This window comes from Lygodium microphyllum, chromosome 16 (assembly GCF_053477565.2).
Source record: "Lygodium microphyllum isolate KBCC chromosome 16, Lygodium_microphyllum_v1.1.10, whole genome shotgun sequence".
Classification (NCBI taxonomy): domain Eukaryota; kingdom Viridiplantae; phylum Streptophyta; class Polypodiopsida; order Schizaeales; family Lygodiaceae; genus Lygodium; species Lygodium microphyllum.
In genome coordinates, this window is record NC_141150.1 from 70,631,703 (window position 1) to 70,653,030 (window position 21,328).

General features: G+C 40.9%; 1 protein-coding gene across 1 annotated transcript in view; it reads left to right on the top strand.

Moving 5' to 3' along the window:
• Positions 1–19,178, top strand: part of LOC148022966 (adagio protein 1-like) — a 42,703-nt gene extending 23,525 nt beyond the window's left edge. Inside the window, exon 2 of the mRNA XM_087695907.1 lies at positions 16,495–19,178. Within this exon, the coding sequence (XP_087552033.1) occupies positions 16,495–18,085 (1,591 nt within the window). The 3' untranslated portion in view covers positions 18,086–19,178. The remainder of the gene's footprint in view (positions 1–16,494) is intronic.
• The last annotated feature ends 2,150 nt before the right edge of the window (positions 19,179–21,328 follow it).

Genomic DNA, 21,328 nt, shown 5'->3' on the forward strand with positions numbered 1-21,328 from the left:
CACTGCATGGTCGACAGGGCATTCTTGGATCCAAGGGTATTCCCCCCTCTAACTATGAAGTTGGTGAACCCTCTAATGCTCATGATGAGTCTTTGTTGAGATCCCCCATCAACCATGTAGCCAACTCTTCAGTGAGGCCCTCTCCCACCATTGGTAGAAGCTTCCCTACTCTCCCTCGGGGCTCCAATGGAACTTATTTGAATCAACCCCATCATGGATAGTATGGTATTAATGGCCATCATGGCAATCATGGGCAGCATGGCTATAATGGGTAGCATGGGATAAATGCACAACATGGTATGTATGGGCAGCAAGGTATGTATGGCCATGATGGTATGTATGGATAGCAAGGGTTTCATCGGCAACAAGGCCCTTCTGATCTCTATGACAAAATTCTACTCACTAAGTATAATGGGCAATCTCCCTCCCCATCAAACTTGGAGAAATGGACCTCCAAACTAGAGTCCTACTTCAATATCTACCCTCGCATTGATGATGAGAAAATTATCTTTGCTTCTCTCCACTTGGAAGGATTTGCCCACACATGGTGATGCTATATCAATCGAGAGAATCATTAGTTCATTGATTGGGAAGATGTTAAAATTCATATGGTTTAAGTATTTGTATCCCCATTCCCCATGGAAAAAGAGTGGTTGGCAAGCCGATGGTACACTCTTGACCAATGTAATCTCACTGTTCAAGAGTACACAAATCAGTTTATGAACTTGACCATGTATATGGAGAGTGTTAGTGATGATGCCAAATTGCATAAGTATATCTATGGGTTTGAACTGAACCTATTGACGGATATCATGGCTCAAAAGCCTACCACATTATTTGATGCAATTGAATTGGCTGAAAGATATGCAAGGAAGTATCATAAGAATAAAAGTTTTCAGCAAGCTTATGGACAGCCCTGTACCGAGATCAGCCCCATAAGAAGGTGGTTTTAGAGGCAATTCCATGCCTAATAGCAACCCTAAAATACCCACTTATCCCCTCTTCCATGCTAAAAGAAAACATGGCACTTTTGGGATAGCATTTGGCTCTAATACTGAGAGTAAGTATGCTGAAAATAGACGCTTCACTGCATCACCCTCCAATGGCTCTAGTGGCCAATAGTTCATTTAACCGGATGTTGTGAAGGAAGGGAAGGAAAAATGCCTATGTTTTAAATGTGGGGATAAGTATATTGTTGACCATGCCTCCAAGTGCCCTTACAAGACAGCCAAGGTCAAGGTTTGTAGTATGTATGCAATGGAAGATTGGCACAATGATTAGCATGACTTACCTGTTGACAATGATGAGCATGTTGAGGATGTGGATCACGAGCAGTTCTATGACTTGGAGGATGGGTTTCCCTTTGACCTGGGCGGTTGTCCATCCTAGGCATTTGAATTGACATCTCACCTAACTACCACCTCCCTTTGTTCCATCTCCTTGGATGCTTTGATGAGTTCTCGGAACCCCAACACCTCGCGCATTCAAGGCATTATTCATGGGAAGCATGTCTTTATCCTTGGATAGTGGTAATACTCACAGTTTTGTCAATAAATCAGCCATTGATTGGTTGAATGCACCCCTATGGAATCACAACACCCCTTGAAAGCTCTAGTAGCAAATGGAGAGGAAGAAATCAGCACACGTATGTCGTGCAATTTCCCTATGCTTGGCTGAAAATTATGTGGCATTGGTTGTCCTAATTGCCTTAGATATGGGCCCCATTAATGTATTGTGTTGTGATTGGTTGAAACAATTGGCCAAAATTGCTATGGATTTCTCTTAGCTCTATATGGAGTTTTTGATGCATGGACTACTCATCTGCTTAGAGGGAATTCAAGATAATGCTGATTTTCTGCTCATTACAGCAAAGCAACTTAAACGGGAGTTTAAGAAATGCTCACATATCTTTGTCTTGCATTTGAATAAGGAAAATTCAGATTAGCCCTCCAAAGCATCTAAGGATTCAGTCTTGCAGGCCGCCTTACTTGAGGAGTGTAATGATTTATTTCAGATGCTTATAACCCTCCCCCCTAAGAGGCAAGTGGACCACCCACTTGATTTAGAGCGCCATTCCAGGCCAGTGAACAAGCCACCTTATAGACTCTCCAAGTGCGAACATGAAGAGGTTGCAAAGCAAGTCAAGGAGTTGCTTGAGATGGGTTTCATTGATCTGAGTTCTTCCCCTTATGTATCCTGTAACCTGTTAGTAAAAAAGAAAGATGGTTCTTTTCGCATGTGCATCGACTATAGAGACTTGAACAAAATCAGAGTGAAGAATCGCAATTCCATCCCATGGATTGATGACTTGCTGGATGAGTTGAAAGGGACATGCTTTTTTACTAAGATTGATTTGCAGTCAGGTTACTATTAGATCCGTGTGAGAGAGGGTGATGAGATTAAAATGGCTTTCAGGACTGATCATGGACTTTATCATTTTCTAGTGATGCCTTTTGGGTTAACTAATGCCCCTACCACATTTTAGAGCCTTATGAATAAAATTCTTAGTTTGTGCTCGTTTTCTTTGACAACATCCTCATTTACAGCAAGTCACAAGAGGAGCACTTAGCACATGTCGGAACAGTCTTTGATATATTGGGAGAGCATTGACTCTTTGCTAAGGAAAGTAAGTGTATCTTCATGGACACATTGTTAATAAAAATGGCATATAGGCTGATCCCTAGAAGGTGCAATGTGTCAAGGACTGGCCCACTCCATCCACCACTACTTCATTACGTGGTTTCATTGGTCTCTCCTCATTTTGTAGATGCTTCATTAAGCATTATGCTACCATTGCAGCACCTTTGATTGATTGACTAAAAAATGAATTTTTCTTTTCGGATGCCACTATTGATCATAGCTTCAAATAGTTGAAGAAAATGCTTATTTTGAACCCCATCCTCGTGTATGCCCTGATTTCTCCAAGATGTTTACCATTCAGTGCGATGCTAGTGGCAGGGGTATTGGTGCCATCTTGTTGCAAGAGCATGGTGTGATTGCTTTTGAGATCCGCAAGCTTGACGACAAGGTATATGACTAGGAGATGTTGGCTATTCTCCAGACTATTAAGAAATGACACCACTATTTGTATGGGAGTCACTTTCAAGTAAAGAGTGACCATTGAGTCCTCCAGTACTTTCTGACTCAGTCTACTTTAACTCCTAAGCAAAGGAGATGGGTGATGACATTGCAAAACTATGATTTTGACATTTCTCACACTCAAGGCAAAGATAATATCGTGGTGGCTGATTCATTCTCTTGGATGTGGGCATGCAGAGTATCCTCCATTTTAGAGTTGCATAGTGATTGGATTGAGGATCTTCAAGAAGCTTATCTATTGGATGAGGACTTCAGCCACATCTTCCAGAAATTACAGTATGGGGTAATGATTGAAAACTCCCAATATGAGCTCAAGCATGGCCTTATTTGGTCCCATGGCAAGATTGTCACCCCCCGCACTTCTCCTTTCAAACAAAAGATCATGGAAGAGATGCATTTTTGCCCCACTGTTGGTCACTTGGGTGTTTTCAAAACATATGATAGGATTTCCAAGAGCTTTCATTGGAAAGGCTTACGGAGGGATGTTAAGGATTTTGTGACCAAATGTGTTTCATGCCAATAGAATAAGGACAATATGCTTCGGCCCCTTGGCCTCTTGCAGCTCCTTTCTATTCTTGAAGGGAAATGGGTACATATCACCATGGACTTCATTACGGGCCTCCTTGTTACCAAGAAAGGATAGAACAGTATATACGTGGTAGTTGATTGTCTCACCAAAGCTGCCCACTTTATCCCCACTAAGACACAATACACTGCCTCTCAGGTGGCCACTTAGTTTATGGAGTATGTCTTTAAGTTGCATGGCTTACCACAAGTCATAGTGCACAATCGAGATGCTAAGTTTATGAGTAACTTTTGGTAGACATTTTCATATCTATGGGTACTAAGCTTGCTCTATCCATTGTATACTATACCCAGACAGATAGACAGATTGAAAGAGTAAAAAAATGGCTTGAGACGTACTTACGACACTTTTGTCATGATGTACAACACAGTTGGGATATGTGGCTCCACTTGGCTGAGTTTACATATAACAATTCCACCCACTCTAGCATTGGGGTTTTTTCTTTTGAGGCATTATACGGGTATAAGGTGATCCTTTCTATAGTCTTATTCAATGATAAGATCAACCCTCAGAGCAAAGCCGAGTTGGATCGGCGATCGCATGCAAGCCTTGCTTAAGCAATGCAAAGTGAATCTTCAAAAGGCACAAACTCACATGAAACTCTATGCTGATGAGAAAAGAAGGCATTTGGAATTCCAAGAAGGGGAGTTGGTCCACTTGAAAGTACCTAAGTCCCGTTACTCCACTCTCAAAGAGAGTAGCAGTAACAAGCTGACCCACCGTTTCTATGGTTCCTATCGAATCCTTAAGAGAGTTGGTGAATTGGCTTACTGATTAGAGCTTCCCCCTACCATGAAGATTCACAATGTGTTTCATGTCAGCCAATTGAAGCCCTTCATTGGCACCTTAGTGGACTATGTGGAAGAACTTCCCCCCCATAGATGAATAAGGTATCATTTAGTATATCCTTGAGGCAATCATCGGGCAATGAGATAAGCACTTAAGATCTCGATCCATCAAGGAGTACCTCATCAAATGGCAAGGCCTAACCCAAGAAGAAGCCTCTTGGCACCCAACCACTATTGTCATTGAATTTCCTCACCTCCAAGATGCCCAATGGGCTAAAGACTAGCTAGTTGCCCCCTTTTGAGCACATCCTGCTTGTAGACTGCACACTGTTTTAGAACAGTTTTGTACTTGCCCAAATCTTAACAATGTACTTCCTACATGAGCTGAAAGTACACATCATAAGCTCCATTTAGACATGTGGCACGTCCCATTTGGAGCAGCCTATCAAAAGTTATGACAAATTTACCTCAACAAGCTTGTCATGGACAGCATGCTGTCCCTAGTCTTTACCCACCTATTTTCATTGTAATGTGGCTCAGAGTAGTACTTTGCATCCCACTTCTTAAGCCCATCTATCACTCCCCTCCAATTGTCTTCGTTTTTGAGGGCAAAAACTTTCAGGGTGGGGATGGATTGTAACGAGTGGGATTCATAGGAACGAGGGGTTAGACATCCAGTCACATTGATTGGGGTATATAAGGCGTAAAAGGCCTAGTTTAGGGCAACCCGTTATTATCAAGAACACTCTTCACCTTCATCTCCAACTTCCATGGCTTCCTCCTCCTTTCTTCCCTCTTTTTTGTGTGTCTCTCTCTCCTCTTCTAGTCTTTCTTTCTCTTCTTTTTTCTCTCTTTCTCTCCCTTCAGCTCATTCTCCTCTCTTTCCTTAGCTTCATGCATTACAAGTTTGAGTTTTGCTTGCCACTATTTCAGTCTTTGTGTTCCAGACTTGGTCTTACATGCTATGTTTTCTTAGTGTAAACCCTAGTATATCTTCACATTGATTGCATCCTACTTGTGTGGATAATATTTCAGGAAAAAAGAACAGTGTGTGCACTTATTGAAACCACTTTTATTGTGATAAGGCTTAGTAGTCTGTTTTTGCGTATTTTCTAATTATTTGCATAGAAACACCCTTTATTTCACACCCCACCCACAAAATTGTGGCATACTGATGCATGTACTACCAAAAACTCAAACTAACACTTCGACACATAACATATATTCTTTACAAAGTATTTCTTTCCATACAAACACCAAAAACACCCTTTTGTATGTTTCTTTGTTTTTAGGTACTATGGACTTCGTGTATCATCTTTCTTAATACTTTTTATATATTGTTTTCTGATTTTTAAAAATATTTTCCACAATTTTTGTGCACAACAAATAACAATTATTTGGAAACAAACCAATGAAAACTACAGAAACCAAGCATGTGTGCAAGAAGAGGGTGAGGAGAGAGAAATGAAAGGATGAATGAATTGGAGAAAATGCAGACAGCTGGTTTTACAGTGGTCAAAACTGATTGTTATGGTCAAGGAAGAGCACAAGAAAATCAGTGCATCTCTCATTCTCACAACAATGCAAATTCAAGGAGGCACTAGTCACTTTTTAAAGAGAAGTGTGGCTTCTTTAAGCCTTACCAAGGCTGTACAACAACCACCATTTAAATCCTTCTCTTTTCCCAAGGTTTGTTAGCCTTATACTAAATTCCTCCAAAGCTTTCACACTCAGCTTCACGTTCTTCTGTTTGATCTTTTGCCATCTGATCTGACTGTTGGAAAATGACAGCCAGTTATGGAGGAGAGAAGAGAGAATGAGAGTGTGCTGAAGCAAAAAGAGTAGGGTGTACTTGCTGAATTGAAAGAATGAGAATGAACCTAGCTCTAACTCAACTAGAGTTAATTGACTCTTACTACTCTAAGAGTGGTGACACAACTTATAACTTAAGTTGCGTTCACACTAAGAACTGAAAAAGAACTAAAGACTAAAACATCGGGCACTACCTATAGAATTGGCAAATTCTAACACCCCCCTGCAACGTCAATGTGGTAAGGTACATGAATGATCAATCACGAAGGGTAGCAAGTTTAAGGACTTGCGAAAAGCCTCAAACTTCACGAGATAGTGCCTTGGTGAAAATGTTTGCAACATGTTTCGTGCGAGCATGAAATATAGGATTTCGTGCCATTGCAATAGCACTTTGACTGTCAGAAAGAATGGGTGTAGGACCCTCCAATGGTAAATGTAGATCAACCAACAATTTGCGCAATCATACACATTCCACTGTTGTTGTGAAAGTTGCCTTGTACTTAGTCTCATAGGATGAGGTAGCCACTGGAGGTTGTTTCTTGATTAGCCATGAAATGCATGAATGGCCTAGAAAGAAATAGTGTCCACTAGTAGACTGCCTAGTGTCTATATTACCAACCCAATTTGAATCACTGTAAGCTTGTAAGTGCAAGTCTTGCCTCCCCAGGAAATAATAATGCATATGATTGAGTACCTTGCAAGTATTTGAATATCCACTTAACAGCTTGCCAATGTATAGTCTGTGGGCTATGCATATACCTGCTCACCTAAGATGCTGCAGATTAAATGTCAGGGCGTGTGTTGTAAAGATAAATAAGACAACTAATAGCTTGGCTGTAAATTGCAAGATCAGATATCTCTTCATCATTATGCATAGACAGCTTTAAGCTTTGGCTCCATAAGAGTGCACATAGGTTTGCTATCTTGTATATTAAACCTATGTAACAGCTTATCCACATACTGTGATTGTGACATGATGATACCATGCTGATTTTGGGTGAACTGAATCCCCAAATAATAGTGTATTAAACCTATGTAATAGCTTATTCACATACTGTGATTGTGACATGATGATACCATGCTGATTTTGGGTGAACTGAATCTCCAAATAATAGTGTAGATAGCCCATATGTGACATAGCAAATGCACGTTTTAATTTAGCCTTGAAATCTGCAATTTTTGCTTTTGAAGGGTCTAGTGAGCAGCATGCCATCTATATAAAGAATGATAATCAGCAAGTCCTCCCCTTCATTCTTAATGTGTAGAGTGAGAGTAGTTTGTGCTTGAACCCTTCGCTGGCCAAATATGCATCAATTTTAGAGTACCATGCACAAGGAGCCTATTTGAGACCATAAAGAGCTTTGTTTGGCTTGCATACCATGTGCTATTTCCCCTTAACCACAAATCTTGGAGGTTGTGACACATAAACATCCTCATGCAAATTCCCATTCAAGAATGTTGTCTTAATGTTCAACTCGTGTACTTTCCAACCATAATTTGGAGCCACAACAATTACATATCTCACCGTACTCATACAGGATGTAGAAGCAAAAGTCTCTTCATAATCTATGTCCTTCTTTTGTGCGTAGCCTTTTTTTTACTGATCGTGCTATATACTTGTCAATGGTACCATTAGCCTTGTATTTGAGTTTAAAAACCTATTTTGTGCTAATGGCCTTCTTGCCAAGTGGTAAATCCACAAGACTCTATGTAGGGTTAGTGGCAATAGAGTCTAACTTATCCTGCATGGGCTAGATCCAATGTACATCTTGTTGAGCTTTATCCAAGGAAGTAGGCTTATCATTATTCAACAGTGAGCTCATAAATACATGCTCATCACAATCATCTACTTCTGTAAAATCAGCCAAATGGGCTCCCCTTGCATCATGTGCTACATGTCTAGCAACCCTTCTAGTGCGTTGAGCTAAAGAAGTAGCTATTTTACTCTCCTGGAGAGTTTGTAACTGCCATCTCGGGATTGTTTTTGCTGCATTTATAGTAGCCCTTTCATGTTGTGTTGCATCTTCCATTGTATGCGGCAAACCATCATCAATACCCTATTGCTTAGGCGCATATGGTGCAACAACAGCTTACTATATTATATCTGTCAAGCCATTTACAGCAAGCACAGACTCCAAAGAAAGTGGCAAGAGACCCTCAAATGGTACAGCAACAGCTTGCTGTATTATGTTTGTCCAGCCATTTACAACAAGCATAGACTTCAAAGAAAGTGGCAAGAGACCTTCAAAGACATCACCAATGTCATGGGTGGTTTCAAATGCCAACCACCAATGTCATGGGTGGTTGGCATTTGAAACCGATCATGTGAAAATGCAGCATTTTCAGCCAATGTAACATCCCTATTGACAAAAACTTTCTTTGTGCGTGGGTCATACAAGCGATGGCCCTTGCTTTCCGAATTGTAGCCAGTAAATATTCATTGTACAGCCTTGTCATCAAGCTTTGCACGAAGCTCTTTTGGAACATGTGTATAGGCTATGCGACCAAACACTTGAAAGTAGTCAACCTTGGGTTTCTTGCCATGCCAAGCTTCAAATGGGGTGATAATCTTCAGTGCTTTAGTGGGTGCACGATTCAACACATGATTTGCACATTGAAGGCCTTCTAACCAAAATTTATGAGGGTGCCCCTTGCTTTTGAGCATACAATGAGTCATCTCCATAAGAGTGTGATTCTTCCTTTCGGCAATACCATTCTGTTGAGGAGTCATTCTAACAGTGCCTTGATGCGTAATGCCATGATCAAGCAAATATGTCTCTAATGCATAAGACATATACTCCCCCTCTCTATTTGTGCAAAGTGTCTTCATTTTCAAGCCAATTTCAGCCTCAAGCTTGCAACAAGATGTTTAAAATGCATAAACACATCAGATTTTGCTTTCAGCCCATATACCCATGTATATCGAGAGTAGTCATCAATAAATGTAACAAAGTAAAGATGACCTCCGAGTGCACATGTTCTCATGGAACCACAAACATCAGAGTGAATAAGCGATAATTTTCGGACAACATGCATTGCACCATCCTTTTGGAAGGTAAATCTGTGCATCTTGCCCAAGATGTAACCGGCCTGTTCACTGGAAAGGGCGGTAGTGTACAACCAAAATACAGAAATGCTTTCACCCAATTTACAGTCGTCCACTTTACCTAAACTTAAAGACACAGAAGCAAGAAATACAGGAAGCTAGAATGCTCCTGTTGCATCATAGACACCCTGTTGGCCCCTAAGTTAGGCACCCCTTGCGGTATTTCTTTATTCATTAATAAAGGGATAATCCCACAATAACCTGCCTACAAGCTGTCCCTGTACAAAGTGGAGAAGGAAACACAGTTCCAACCCGATTTTGACACCATAACGGCAGTACAACTTGACCTGGTCATTATCCCTACTCAATTGGTGCCTCCATACACCTAAACACACTCAATGAAGTGCTTGGTAAGAAATTCAGCACGCTGCATTTTCTGGTTTTTGTCTTTTAACTGCTCCAAAATACATGTACAGTCCCTGGAGCTTCCTTGAAGCTTCTGGAGCAAATAGACACCAAAAATGTCCAAAAACCCAAACCTGCAAAAATATACAGCAGGCTGTAATTTCCTGTTTTGGGCCCTGTTTTACTTGCCAATCACTTGCATGCGTAGCTAGCGGGCTCCCGCACCTTATGGGCCACTTGCCCTTTGAATCCTGCGAGATTTCACGCGAGAAATCTTAGGAAAACAGCGTTTTCCACACAAGTATCTGCTTGGGAATGCAATTAGACCTGTACCTGTTCAAGAGGCTCTTGCCTCGGCAATTATGCATAACAATACAATTATTGACCCAAAACAAGTTGACCAAGAGGGGAAACTCTGCCCAAGTCTGAAACTTCTGATTGGAGTGCAGAATTGACCATTTCAGCCTGCTGAAATTACTGGTTCAGACCTGCAACTCTGCTGTAATCACTGGTTCAGACCTGCAATTCTGCTGTAATTACTGGTTCAGACCTGTTCTGAAACCTGATTACAACTCTTACTGTTCCCTGTACTATTCAGCCCTCTGTAATTACTGGTTCAGACCTGTTCTGAATCCTGTTTTCAGTTCATACTGCTCCCTGCACTGTCCTGCATCATCTGGGCCAAATGCCCCTTGATTCTGGCATCAATTGGGCTCTGAAATTGCCTCTGAACAGTCCAAAAACAGTACTGATTCAGTGCTGTTTCAGACACTTACTTGGTGAGATTACCACCCTTACCTGTCCCTGTTGGGACAACATACAACTGCTCCTGTTCCTGGAGAAAGGAGGCTCTTGCCTCATGCAAAAACAACATATTCCACACAACTGTACGTGAATTAGAAGAAAAGCCCTTGATTCTGCAACATAACCATACTGTCAGGGAGAGAGAGAGAGAGTAGAGAGCAGGCTCAAGCCTCTGTGCATCATTGACAAGGAAGACCATCTCTCAAGAGCTCTCCATCTGCAGCTGTCCTCCAATGAGCCCCCAATCTGCCCCTCATGCATTGAAACTCGTTTTTGTGCTGCTCTTTCTCTCTCTTTTGGGAATTTATCCCCAAATTGTGACACATGGCATACATGTAGCAATTTTCCTGTTTAAACCTTTCGGTCTAAAATTCTCTATGATTGGTGCAAAATTTGACCTCGGCACAGACCAGAGAATTAATCATCGTGCAAAAACGAAGATAATGACGCGAACAGATTCTGTGGTCCAAAAATAGTAACTCCCTAAATTTTAGGAGTTGCTTCCATTGCATCCCCACTAGTCTTCTGACCATCTTTGCAGACTATGGCTACATCCAAATTTGTAATGTAGCTCAATTGAAAGTGAATTTCCACTGATGACCCCACATGGGCTAATCTCTTGCAGATTTGTCCATCTTCCCTTTGAACTAGTCTCTTCCAGACTTGTCAATCTACAGTGCCAACAGTTTCTTCCAGACTTATACTGGATCTTAACTGTCCAGTCTTGACTCACTAGACATTCCTGTCCGTTTCACATACTGGCCATGCAACTCAGACATTTAGATTTCAAGAGGGATCCTTCCAAAAAGAAAAACCAAATAAAATATGTAATAAAGAAATCAACAAAAAGGTACTAGTTGTCACAGTCTTGTGACATACCTTCCTCTCGAAATCGCAAACGTTCTTGTTTGCATGAATGTTATACATGCTATCAGCTAACCCTGTGAACTTACACCGGGTAGCACATGTACAACACATACATGCTATTAGTCAACATTGTGTACTGAACACACTGTTAACACATGTATGTTCTAATTGTGAAACATGGCAGACTATCATCATGTGACTCCACATCACTGTTTCCAGATATAGTGGCCGGTATATCACAATGATATTCCCATAGTGGCAGATTCTCATTTGATGACTCCACATCACCCTGACTAGAGATCTAGTGGCCATGCTTATTAAAAGCCATGCTTATTAAAAGCAGAGATAAATAATAAGTTCTTTGTAATGCCAAGCACAAACAAGACACCTAGAAGCATGAAGGTAGAACCATCTGCAGTAGTAATAGTGAATGTCCCAATGCCATAAACATCATAATTGCTATTGTTCGTATATGTAACACTTTCTAGAAGCGATGTGCTTTGAAGCTCCATTGTGAAAATACCATGTTTGTTGCGTTTCAATATAGCATTAAATGCTGGATCAGCCATTGAAGAATCGTAACTACAAGTAAAAAATGCATAGTTTTTCCCCACAAAGTTGGCTAAAACATCACCATCAGTAGATTTGCTGGCTGATGTCTCTTGATTAGCTGAATCGAAGTCTTTTTTCTTCTTTTGGCGAAGCTCTTACGGCATTCATCAATGTAGTAACTTGGCTTTTTGCAATAATGACATTTTTCCTTCTTTTTAGACTTTTCTATGTCTTGGACAGCCTTATTTGATGGCTTTCTAGCATCACCCTTTTGCTGATTTTTTGCATTTTGCTTGACTTTTCCTTTACCTTTGAACTTGGAAAGCATAGCCACATCTCTTAAATGTAATGCAACATTCTTCGGAGTCTGTTTCTCTTGCAATAAGAGATCTTCCAACTCCACAAAAAGACAATATCAAAGAGGTGTGGAAACCAATATACGACTTTGGAAGAGAGTTCAGTGTGATGTTTACTAGTTCAACATTCTGAATGATTTCATCCACATTGAGTAGCTGCTCATGCAAATCTTGTACGTGAGTAAGGTGATCATGCTATCACTCATCTATGTTTACATTGGCCAACTCTCTACGGAGAGAAGATGTTTTGGCCTTGTTACGTGCTATAAACATACGCTCAAGTATATCCCATGCTGATTTTGAGGTCTTACAAGACTAGATGCTCGGAATGATCGATCTTTTCACTGACAAGGCAATCAAAGAAAGTTCCTGTGTATCGTTTGAGATCCCATCTCCTCTGATTCTCAGTAGGGGGAGGAGGCACTAGCACTAGTAGCCTGTCCTTTAGCATTATGCTGAGGTATTTGAGGTGTAAGACCTCCTAGTCGTTGCAAATCACTTGTAACATAGTTCCACAAGTTCTTTACTACAAGAAGGTTGTGGACCATAAAACTCCACAATGGGTAGTTTGATCCAACAAGTTTGTCCTCGTGAGTGAGGATACCAAGGGTGTTGCTCTGATCATTAGTCCCTTGACGTGCTATGCTGTCAATAATGGACAAAAATTTGCAGCCAAATATTTCTCTATTGAAGTATAGATTGTACTCCTCAGAGCATCAAATATCCCCTCAGGATTATGCAACAAGTATCAAACTGTCACACAAATGCCAAAGTGTGTCCAATTTGACCAGAATTAGCACTCAATCAAGAAATAACAGCAATGCACTAGTGTACCACACCTGCCTCGTAATGTGCGTCCTCAAAAGTACAAGTTACAGCAACTTAATGCCGACTCTTATCAAAATCTAACGAATTTTTTCAAAATTTTTGCTCAATCTAACTATAACAACAATTAAATATTGCAATACTGCTTGTTTGCTGCCTTGGAATGCGTGTAAGGAAAAATGCCCAAATTTCTTTCTAAAATCTCAAAGAAATTGAAGAAATTTGTATCTTACAGCTTGAATTTTTGCAGTAGTGTTACCTTTGGGTGCATGTCAACCGCGGATAGCAGTCGAAATCTACCTCATGATGCGTGCCAGAGTCTCTAGGACAAAAAGCCCCAAATTTCTTGCACAAATATCAATGAAATTGTGTAATGTTGGCATTTCCAACAAAGATTCACACATGGAACTGCAAATCTTGCAAAAGCCCCAAAATTTTTGGCTGGAATGTTAAAGAAATTGTGAAATTTCTTCGAATTGGTTGTCAATTTGAATTCCGGGAGCGAAAATTGACAAAAGCCCCAAATTTTGGGTAGCACGAATTGAGATTCGGAAAGAGATGGTCAAAATGGATGGGAAATTGCAGAAATTTTGAAAAAACCCCAAATTTGAAAATTAGGGTTTTGCACTTTTTAGGATCTGCAGAAAATTGCAGGCAGGGTTGAGATTACGGCAAGCAGAGGTGAGAAAATAAGGGGCAGAGCTGAAGATAGCAGCAGCTCCTCCAAAATAGTAGCTCGTTGGGCTTCGCACGGGCTGTGTACAGGACTGTGCGTAGCGCTGCACGGCGCACACGGGCTGAAAATAGTAGCAGCTCGGCCTTCTCTTCCTCAGGCAGAGAGCTGGTTGATAGCAACAAGACCTTAGGCAGGGCGGTACCGGCTGACAATGGCTAAATTGAATCCGCGCGTAGAACCTTGCTTTGATACCAAATGTTGGAAAATGATAGCCAGCTATGGAGGAGAGAAAAGAGAGACAATGTGAGTGTGCTGAAAGAGTAAAATATACTTGCTGAACTGAAAGAATGAGAATGAAAGGTACAAGATAGGTCTAAGATAGACCTAGTTCTAACTCAACCAGAATTAACAGACTCTAACTCAACTCTAAGAGTGGCGACACAACTCATAACTTTAGTTGTGTTCACATTAAGAACTGACAAAGAACTAAAGATTGAAACATTGGGCATTGCCCATACAATTGGCAAATTCTAACACTGACCTAGAAAATTGGCATCAACGGGCTTCTTCACATCTTAGAAAATCATCAAAATTAAGTTCGGACTTTTGTAAAGTGCAGAAAATCTTCGAAACAAGGTGGATAAATTTTCCCTTCATTGAACATTGACGAACCTTGCAAAACCTTCCAATATGTCATCGGTTTTCAGAATGTAAAATTGATTCTTGATGGTGTTCTTGTTATGTGCACGGTGATTAATATATGTGTGCCAAGATCCATCCTAGAGAAAGGGAATGAACTGGGCTGAATCAGCCCCTTCTCCAGCCCTATAAGGTGGTCTATGTTGTGGTGTACTAGTAGGCACTAGATCTATAGCATCATCCTCATGCCTCTCAGGTGGCAAGGACCCAAAAAAACAGTCCTTAAACTCAGTAAAGAAATCTGTCCGCTCTTTATTCAACATATTCGCATGAGAGTTCAGGTTATCATTACTAACATCTTTTGCAAAACCAAGTACACAGAAAGATGATTCTTCATTATTGATGCATAGGTGAAGCAAAAAAAAGAGGGACGTATTCGGCCCTTTGGCTTTACATCTAATATATGGGTCTACCCTTTTTGTCAAAAGAAATTTTCCTGTTGTAAGCATCCACCATTGCATAAACTTTGTGACACAAAAGCATTTTCAATAGTGTGTCACAACCCTCAAGTGGCATGATGTGAAACTCAACTGTATCCAAAAAACCTTGAATATGCTGTGCTGCTTACAAATGAAACACTTGTTTGCATCCTTAAAAGCAATGCAGCTGCCACTATAGATTATGACTAGTAGAGGAGAAGGCAGGACAAACCAAAACATAACCACTGGATGATGTGAGAGGGGGCAAGCACCAGTGTGGATAAAGGCCAAGATGAACATGTAGTTGTTTTGAGTGATGGTGATAGCAACAGGAGGTTGGTAATGACTGGGAGAGGTCAAATACCAGCAGTGTTACCAGCACCTGTAGGCCGTGGACAGCAAGGCCACAGCAGAAAAGTGATGGTGATGATAGTGAGAGTGAATGTTGATCATGATGGTGATGAGCATGACAGCAGGAAGAGCTAGGAGAGTTGGCACTGATGTGACATGGATAGGGATGAAAGTGGCAATGTTATTGATTCCCTTTTATAGAACTTTGAGAGCAGGAAGAGCTAGGAGAGTTGGCACTGATGTGACATGGATAGGGATGAAAGTGGCAATGTTATTTATTCCCTATTATAGAACTTTGAGAGCTAGTTGTCGTACCAAAGTCCTAGAAATTTGTAGTCAATAAAATAATTATTTTTGGGATTGTTCTGAGAGCTAGAAAGATGTGTCAATTCAAGGCAATTTCAGTCTCTTAAAAAGTGGGACTGAGAGAAATATTTGACTTGCAAAATTGATTCAATTAAAACTAAAAAATTAATTCATGATTGGACACTCAGCAGCTGCAAAACTTCGAAAGATGACGTAAGTCATGAATGCAGGTCTATGCACCATTCATAATTTGCATGGCTGTCTTACAAGAAATGTAATCTTTGATGGCCTGAAAAATTCAGGCAATGTCCACATCTCGAGGCAAATACACAGAGATCTTGTGTGTTATTGCTGAGTGCATGAAGCTATCAAAACCGTACTGACAGATTTTGGATGGGGTTTCCAGGATCTAACAACATTTTAGATCCATCGATAATGCTTGTAACTTGTTTTTCAACAAATCGGGAATAAGCAAACATTTTTTGTGAGCATATTTCTTTGGATCCACACAGAAATTGTGTTGTAACGCTGTATCTCATTAGTTCATGAAGACTGATTTTGTTGATTCATGAATATAAATGTATGGATTGTACACTGTAACTGCTGTTATAATCTTACAGTGTGTAGTTTAAAAATGTTCATGAGCAGCTGATCATTGATTATTTTGATGCTTGAATAGAATTTGAGAATATGGTACATGCTTGATTTGCTTGATTGTCACTTTTAAAAGTTTAATCTGACTCCATAAAACCCTATCGATTCTAAGGTGCTACTTAACAAAAATAGTTGTCATTGTTCTTTATAAAGCCAATTTCAGGAATGGTTTTTCTGAAGAAATCTGAGGTTTTGGGAGGCCTTTTCCTTCTTCAGTTACTAGTTCTTTGTGTGTTGCCATTTTTTCAGTCGCTTTCTCCAATATAGAGGGCCTTTTGCAAAAAGAAGGCACCCATTAGTGGACACAACAGTCGTGAGTGAAATCCGAAGGTGTCTTGAGTATGGTTTGGAATTTCAAGGAGAGCTACTTAATTTCAGAAAAGACGGTACACCAGTGATGAATAGGTTGTGTCTAACTCCTATTCAAAGTGAAGATGGAACTATTTCTCATGTTATTGGTATACAAACATTCATAGAAGCAAAAATTGACCTGGGATTGTTGGCTTACTCATCATTGAAAGAGTCATTCCGTACCCTGGATTGGCCCACTGAAGAATTCAACCCTCACAGAGTGAAATCATTGGGAGCTGACCACTCTTTCAGGCATCGTTGTGGACTTCTTGATCTCAGTGATGAAGTTTTGGGTCAGAAAATCCTGGCACGCTTATCACCAAGGGACGTTGCATCACTAGGATCTGTCTGCAGACGATTTTTTCAGCTGACCAAAAATGAAGACCTGTGGAAATCTGTCTGTGAGAATGCATGGGGTGTGGAAACAACATCAATTCTTGAAGCGGCTCCAGGTACCAAAAAGTTGGGCTGGGTAAGACTTGCAAGGGAGCTGACTACACTTGAAAGAGCTGCCTGGAGGAAGCTGGTTGTTGGTGGGGCAGTTGAGCCTTCTAGGTGCAATTTCAGTGCTTGTGCTGTTGGTAACCGGTTGGTGCTGTTTGGTGGGGAAGGCATAAATATGCAACCTATGAATGACACATTTGTTCTAGATTTGGGTGCAGCATGTCCTGAATGGAGGCACATGCAAGCAAGGTCTCCTCCTCCTGGTAGGTGGGGGCACACTCTAACTTGTCTAAATGGATCTTGGTTAGTGGTCTTTGGTGGCTGTGGTCGTGAAGGGCTTCTCAATGATGTGTTTGTGTTGGATTTGGATGCCCAGCAGCTGGTGTGGCGAGAAGTTTCAGGAGGGGCACCTCCTCTTCCTAGATCCTGGCATAGCTCATGCACTCTTGATGGGACAAAGCTAGTGGTATCTGGAGGCTGTGCAGATTCAGGTGTTCTTTTGAGTGATACGTTTCTGTTGGACTTGAAAATGGATGAGCCGATGTGGAGAGAGATTCCAGTCACTTGGACTCCACCTTCTCGACTAGGTCATTCTCTATCCGTATACGAGGGCTGTAAGATTCTCATGTTTGGAGGTTTTGCAAAAAGTGGATCCCTTAGGCTGAGGTCAAGTGATGTGTATACTATAGATCTCAGTGAGGAAGAGCCTTATTGGAGATATTTGAGCAGCAATCCTGGAGGTTGTGTTCCCCCTCCAAGACTGGACCATGTAGCTGTGAGCCTTCCAGGAGGTCGAGTGCTCATCTTTGGAGGCTCAATGGCTGGGCTGCATTCAGCCTCTCAGCTCTACTTGTTGGATGCAACAGAGGAAAAGCCAACCTGGAGGAAACTTGAAGTTCCTGGTGAAAAACCCAAGTTTGCATGGGGACACAGCACATGTGTTGTTGGTGGAACCAGAGCTGTTGTCCTCGGGGGTGAGACAGGTGAAGAGTGGATTTTAAACGAGCTTCATGAGCTGTCACTTGCAAATGAGGCAGAAACTTAGAGAGAGTACACTATCATAGTACTTGGGTGTGACTGTCAAGTGTGGGACTTCATGTGTGCTTATACGAATACTGCAGCACTGACTGAACATATGAAACTTTTAGGATGCAACAAAAGGATATGTTTTACATGTCAGTTCAATATTTTAGCCTTTAGTGATACACAGCTTAGCCCTTCACGCTTGGGTGGGCTGGTTCTTCAGGCTTTTATCTTTCGTGGTACGTTTGTTGGATGAAATTTGGGAGCTAAAGGACATAATTTAATAGGTCATGTCTAGATAGTGTCATATGCATCATTCAGTTTAGATTCAACAAAATTGACGTTAATCAGCCATGATGAATCCTCTATGATGCCTTAAAAGACTGACTAAAGACTGTTCTGAGCAAAGAACATGGGGGAATGGCCACTGTTTTGGTGAAATAGTTTCCAATGGTTCATGCTGCAGCTCATCTACTATGCTAATGCAATGCAGAAAAACTTTGTAGTTCAAGACCAGCTGTAAGCATTTGGTTAGTTACTCGTAAGATTATCATCTCTTTTGAAAAGAGTAAAGAATGAGGTGAGAACCAAACAGTCTGATGTTACACTCTCATAGGACTTTATCAGCTCTACTGAAGGCATACTTTGTTTTTTTTAAAATCTTATTGAGAGTTTGCAATCTCAAAACTACTTAACTGCACTTAAGAGTACAGTTTGCAGGCACCTCGTTTGGAATGGGTGCATATCAGTTTTATTTTGAGCCAATTGGACATCAGAATCATGGCAACCAAAGTTGAAGCATGATGATTTTGTTGATTTCAAGGAAATGTGTGTTTCCCAATGAGGAATTCTGCTGGCACAATCTGCAGCATGGAAAATGTTCATCTTCCCTCGCAGGGTCAACTGAGGAAGAGTCAGGGAAGGAAGGAGAACAGAGAACCTGGTGTTCTAAGCCTGATGTTTGATGGGAATCAAGCAGGTCTTTTTACCTTCTTGCACATCAATCACATGTAAAAACGTCTGATATCCCATGAATTGCTTGTGAAAATTTGTTAGCCTATCAAAATGTACACCAAACACTCAGTGAAAACTTGTAGATTTTGGTTTCTTCTGTTCAGCGGTAGCAGTCACCAGTGGTGTTGTTCCACAGTGCATTTAAATCCTTACAGGAGACATTGAATATTACTTTCCATCATCTCTTAAAAACAACAGAAATGCATGGACATGCTTACAGAGCATGTCTAATGTTTTACACAATATCCATCAACTGCATGGATACCCTTAGAGCATGTCCAGACTGTACCCAAAAACTTTTGAAGAACAAAAACTGGTTAGGGCCCAGGTAGTTGATGGACAAGTTACCCTTTCAACTTGTTGACAGTATCCAGATTTCATTAGCAGGGACCTCAATACCTCCTGTATCCAGATTGAGGACTTAGAATCTGCAGATGCATTGTGTATTCAACTCAACCTGGAGATGCATCTTGTTCCTTAAACAACAAGGGAACGAGGCAGTTTCCTGATATCATCGGAATGGAAACCGGGTAGGCCCCATTCTGGGAATGCAGGCAGGAAACAAAATAGGTCATGTTAAGAATTTTTCCTTGCTTTGAAATAAACACTGAGCACGTGTGCAAAGATTCTTTCTTTTCTGTGAAAGAGGCAGTTAATTTGGAAAAAAAAAGAGAAAGTTACAGTGCTGTAGAGTGGATATGGTTCGGTGTGAACCAGAAACCACTTTTTAAAAACAGCCATGCCCATGTTTTATCTATCCATGTCCTCAGCTATCAACTCCATAGTTGACTTCTTGAATTTTATACTTCTTTACATCAATTTTCAAGTTCAGATATGTACAAAAGCTTAATGTGGGAACCCCCAGCAGCCCAGATATTGGCATGGAACAACTGATAACTATGAGAGTAAGATTGTTGGGCCTTAGTATCTAGCTGCAGCATTTTGTGACGTTGGAGAATGTTAGAAATCTCTTTATCCATGTCAGCAGGGACCTCTTTGTGTTGTTTGCCAGCTTCACTCCCGGGCTTTAGCTTCTGCCTCTTTCTCAGCTTCATGGTTTAGTTCACCAGCCCTTGCTCCACATTCTCCATCTGCTACAGAAAATTCCACTCAGACTTTGTAGAGAGAGAGATAACCAGCCATTGACCAGATCTTCATAATTCTCTGTATCCCAATACACCCTAGTATGTGAGCCTTTAACCGAACCCATATTTTAGTGTTGGCTTTCACCAAGGAGTTCTTTCCATGTAATGCTGAAGCGTTGGGAGTCTCTGATTAGAAGTTCAGTATATCTGCACTACTTGAAAATGTGAGAAAGAGATTCGTTGTATCCTTCCCATCTTGGACACAACTCATTGCCTATTCTTAGCGTCTGTGCCTTTTCCCCTGTCCAAGGTGCTTTATATAAGATGAGCCAGAGGAGGGTGGACCAGTTAGGGAATAGCGGCACGGTTCAAGAAAGTGTAGGTAGCTATGTGAGAGTGAGTGATGCTGTGGTAGATCAAAGCTCTTGAAAATAGAAGTGTGCTATCAAATGTCCCACTATTGCGCTCATGAGACAACATTTTGTTTCTGTTTTGCCAAGACCACGGAGCAATTTGATCACCAAAGTCCTTTCTTGCTGTGTGACGGAATAGGAGCTTCCACTCCCAAACTGTACATGGTTAGATTTGGAAAAACAGATCAAGAGGGTATTATTTCATTTGTTTGTGACCCAAAGGCTCCTAAATATAGATTCCAACTAGTCAAGATCCCTTGGCAATTAACTTGTTAGTAGGAGGAGAGGAGTTTGGCAATGGAAGCAATGGCTGATCAAATTCCCATACGAAAGATCTAGTATTCAACTGTCCTCTAATCTCAGTGGCTTTAGTAAGATTTGGGTTGCATTTGTTGATTGTTTCCATAACTGAATCAAGTTCTCTTGAGCTAACTGAAACTTCATTTTGATGTTGTGAAGGCTTAGCCAGCATACACCTCGGAAGTCCAAAGGTCTCCTCACCCTTTTTGGAAGATCTTGTATCCCTCTTGCATTAGGTTTTCAAGGGGATTATCGCATATGAAGTTGAACCACACAAAATCTTGAAAGTATCATGGTGTTGTGACATTCATCTTCCTAGTTTTGTCCTTCAATTTGAACCATGCATTCCAAATGTTTTTGCCTTGGTTAGAGACCTTATCTAGATAGATTTGAGTCTTGGAAAAGGTTGCAATTAGAACATTATTTTTTCCACATTTATGGCCTTTAACATGG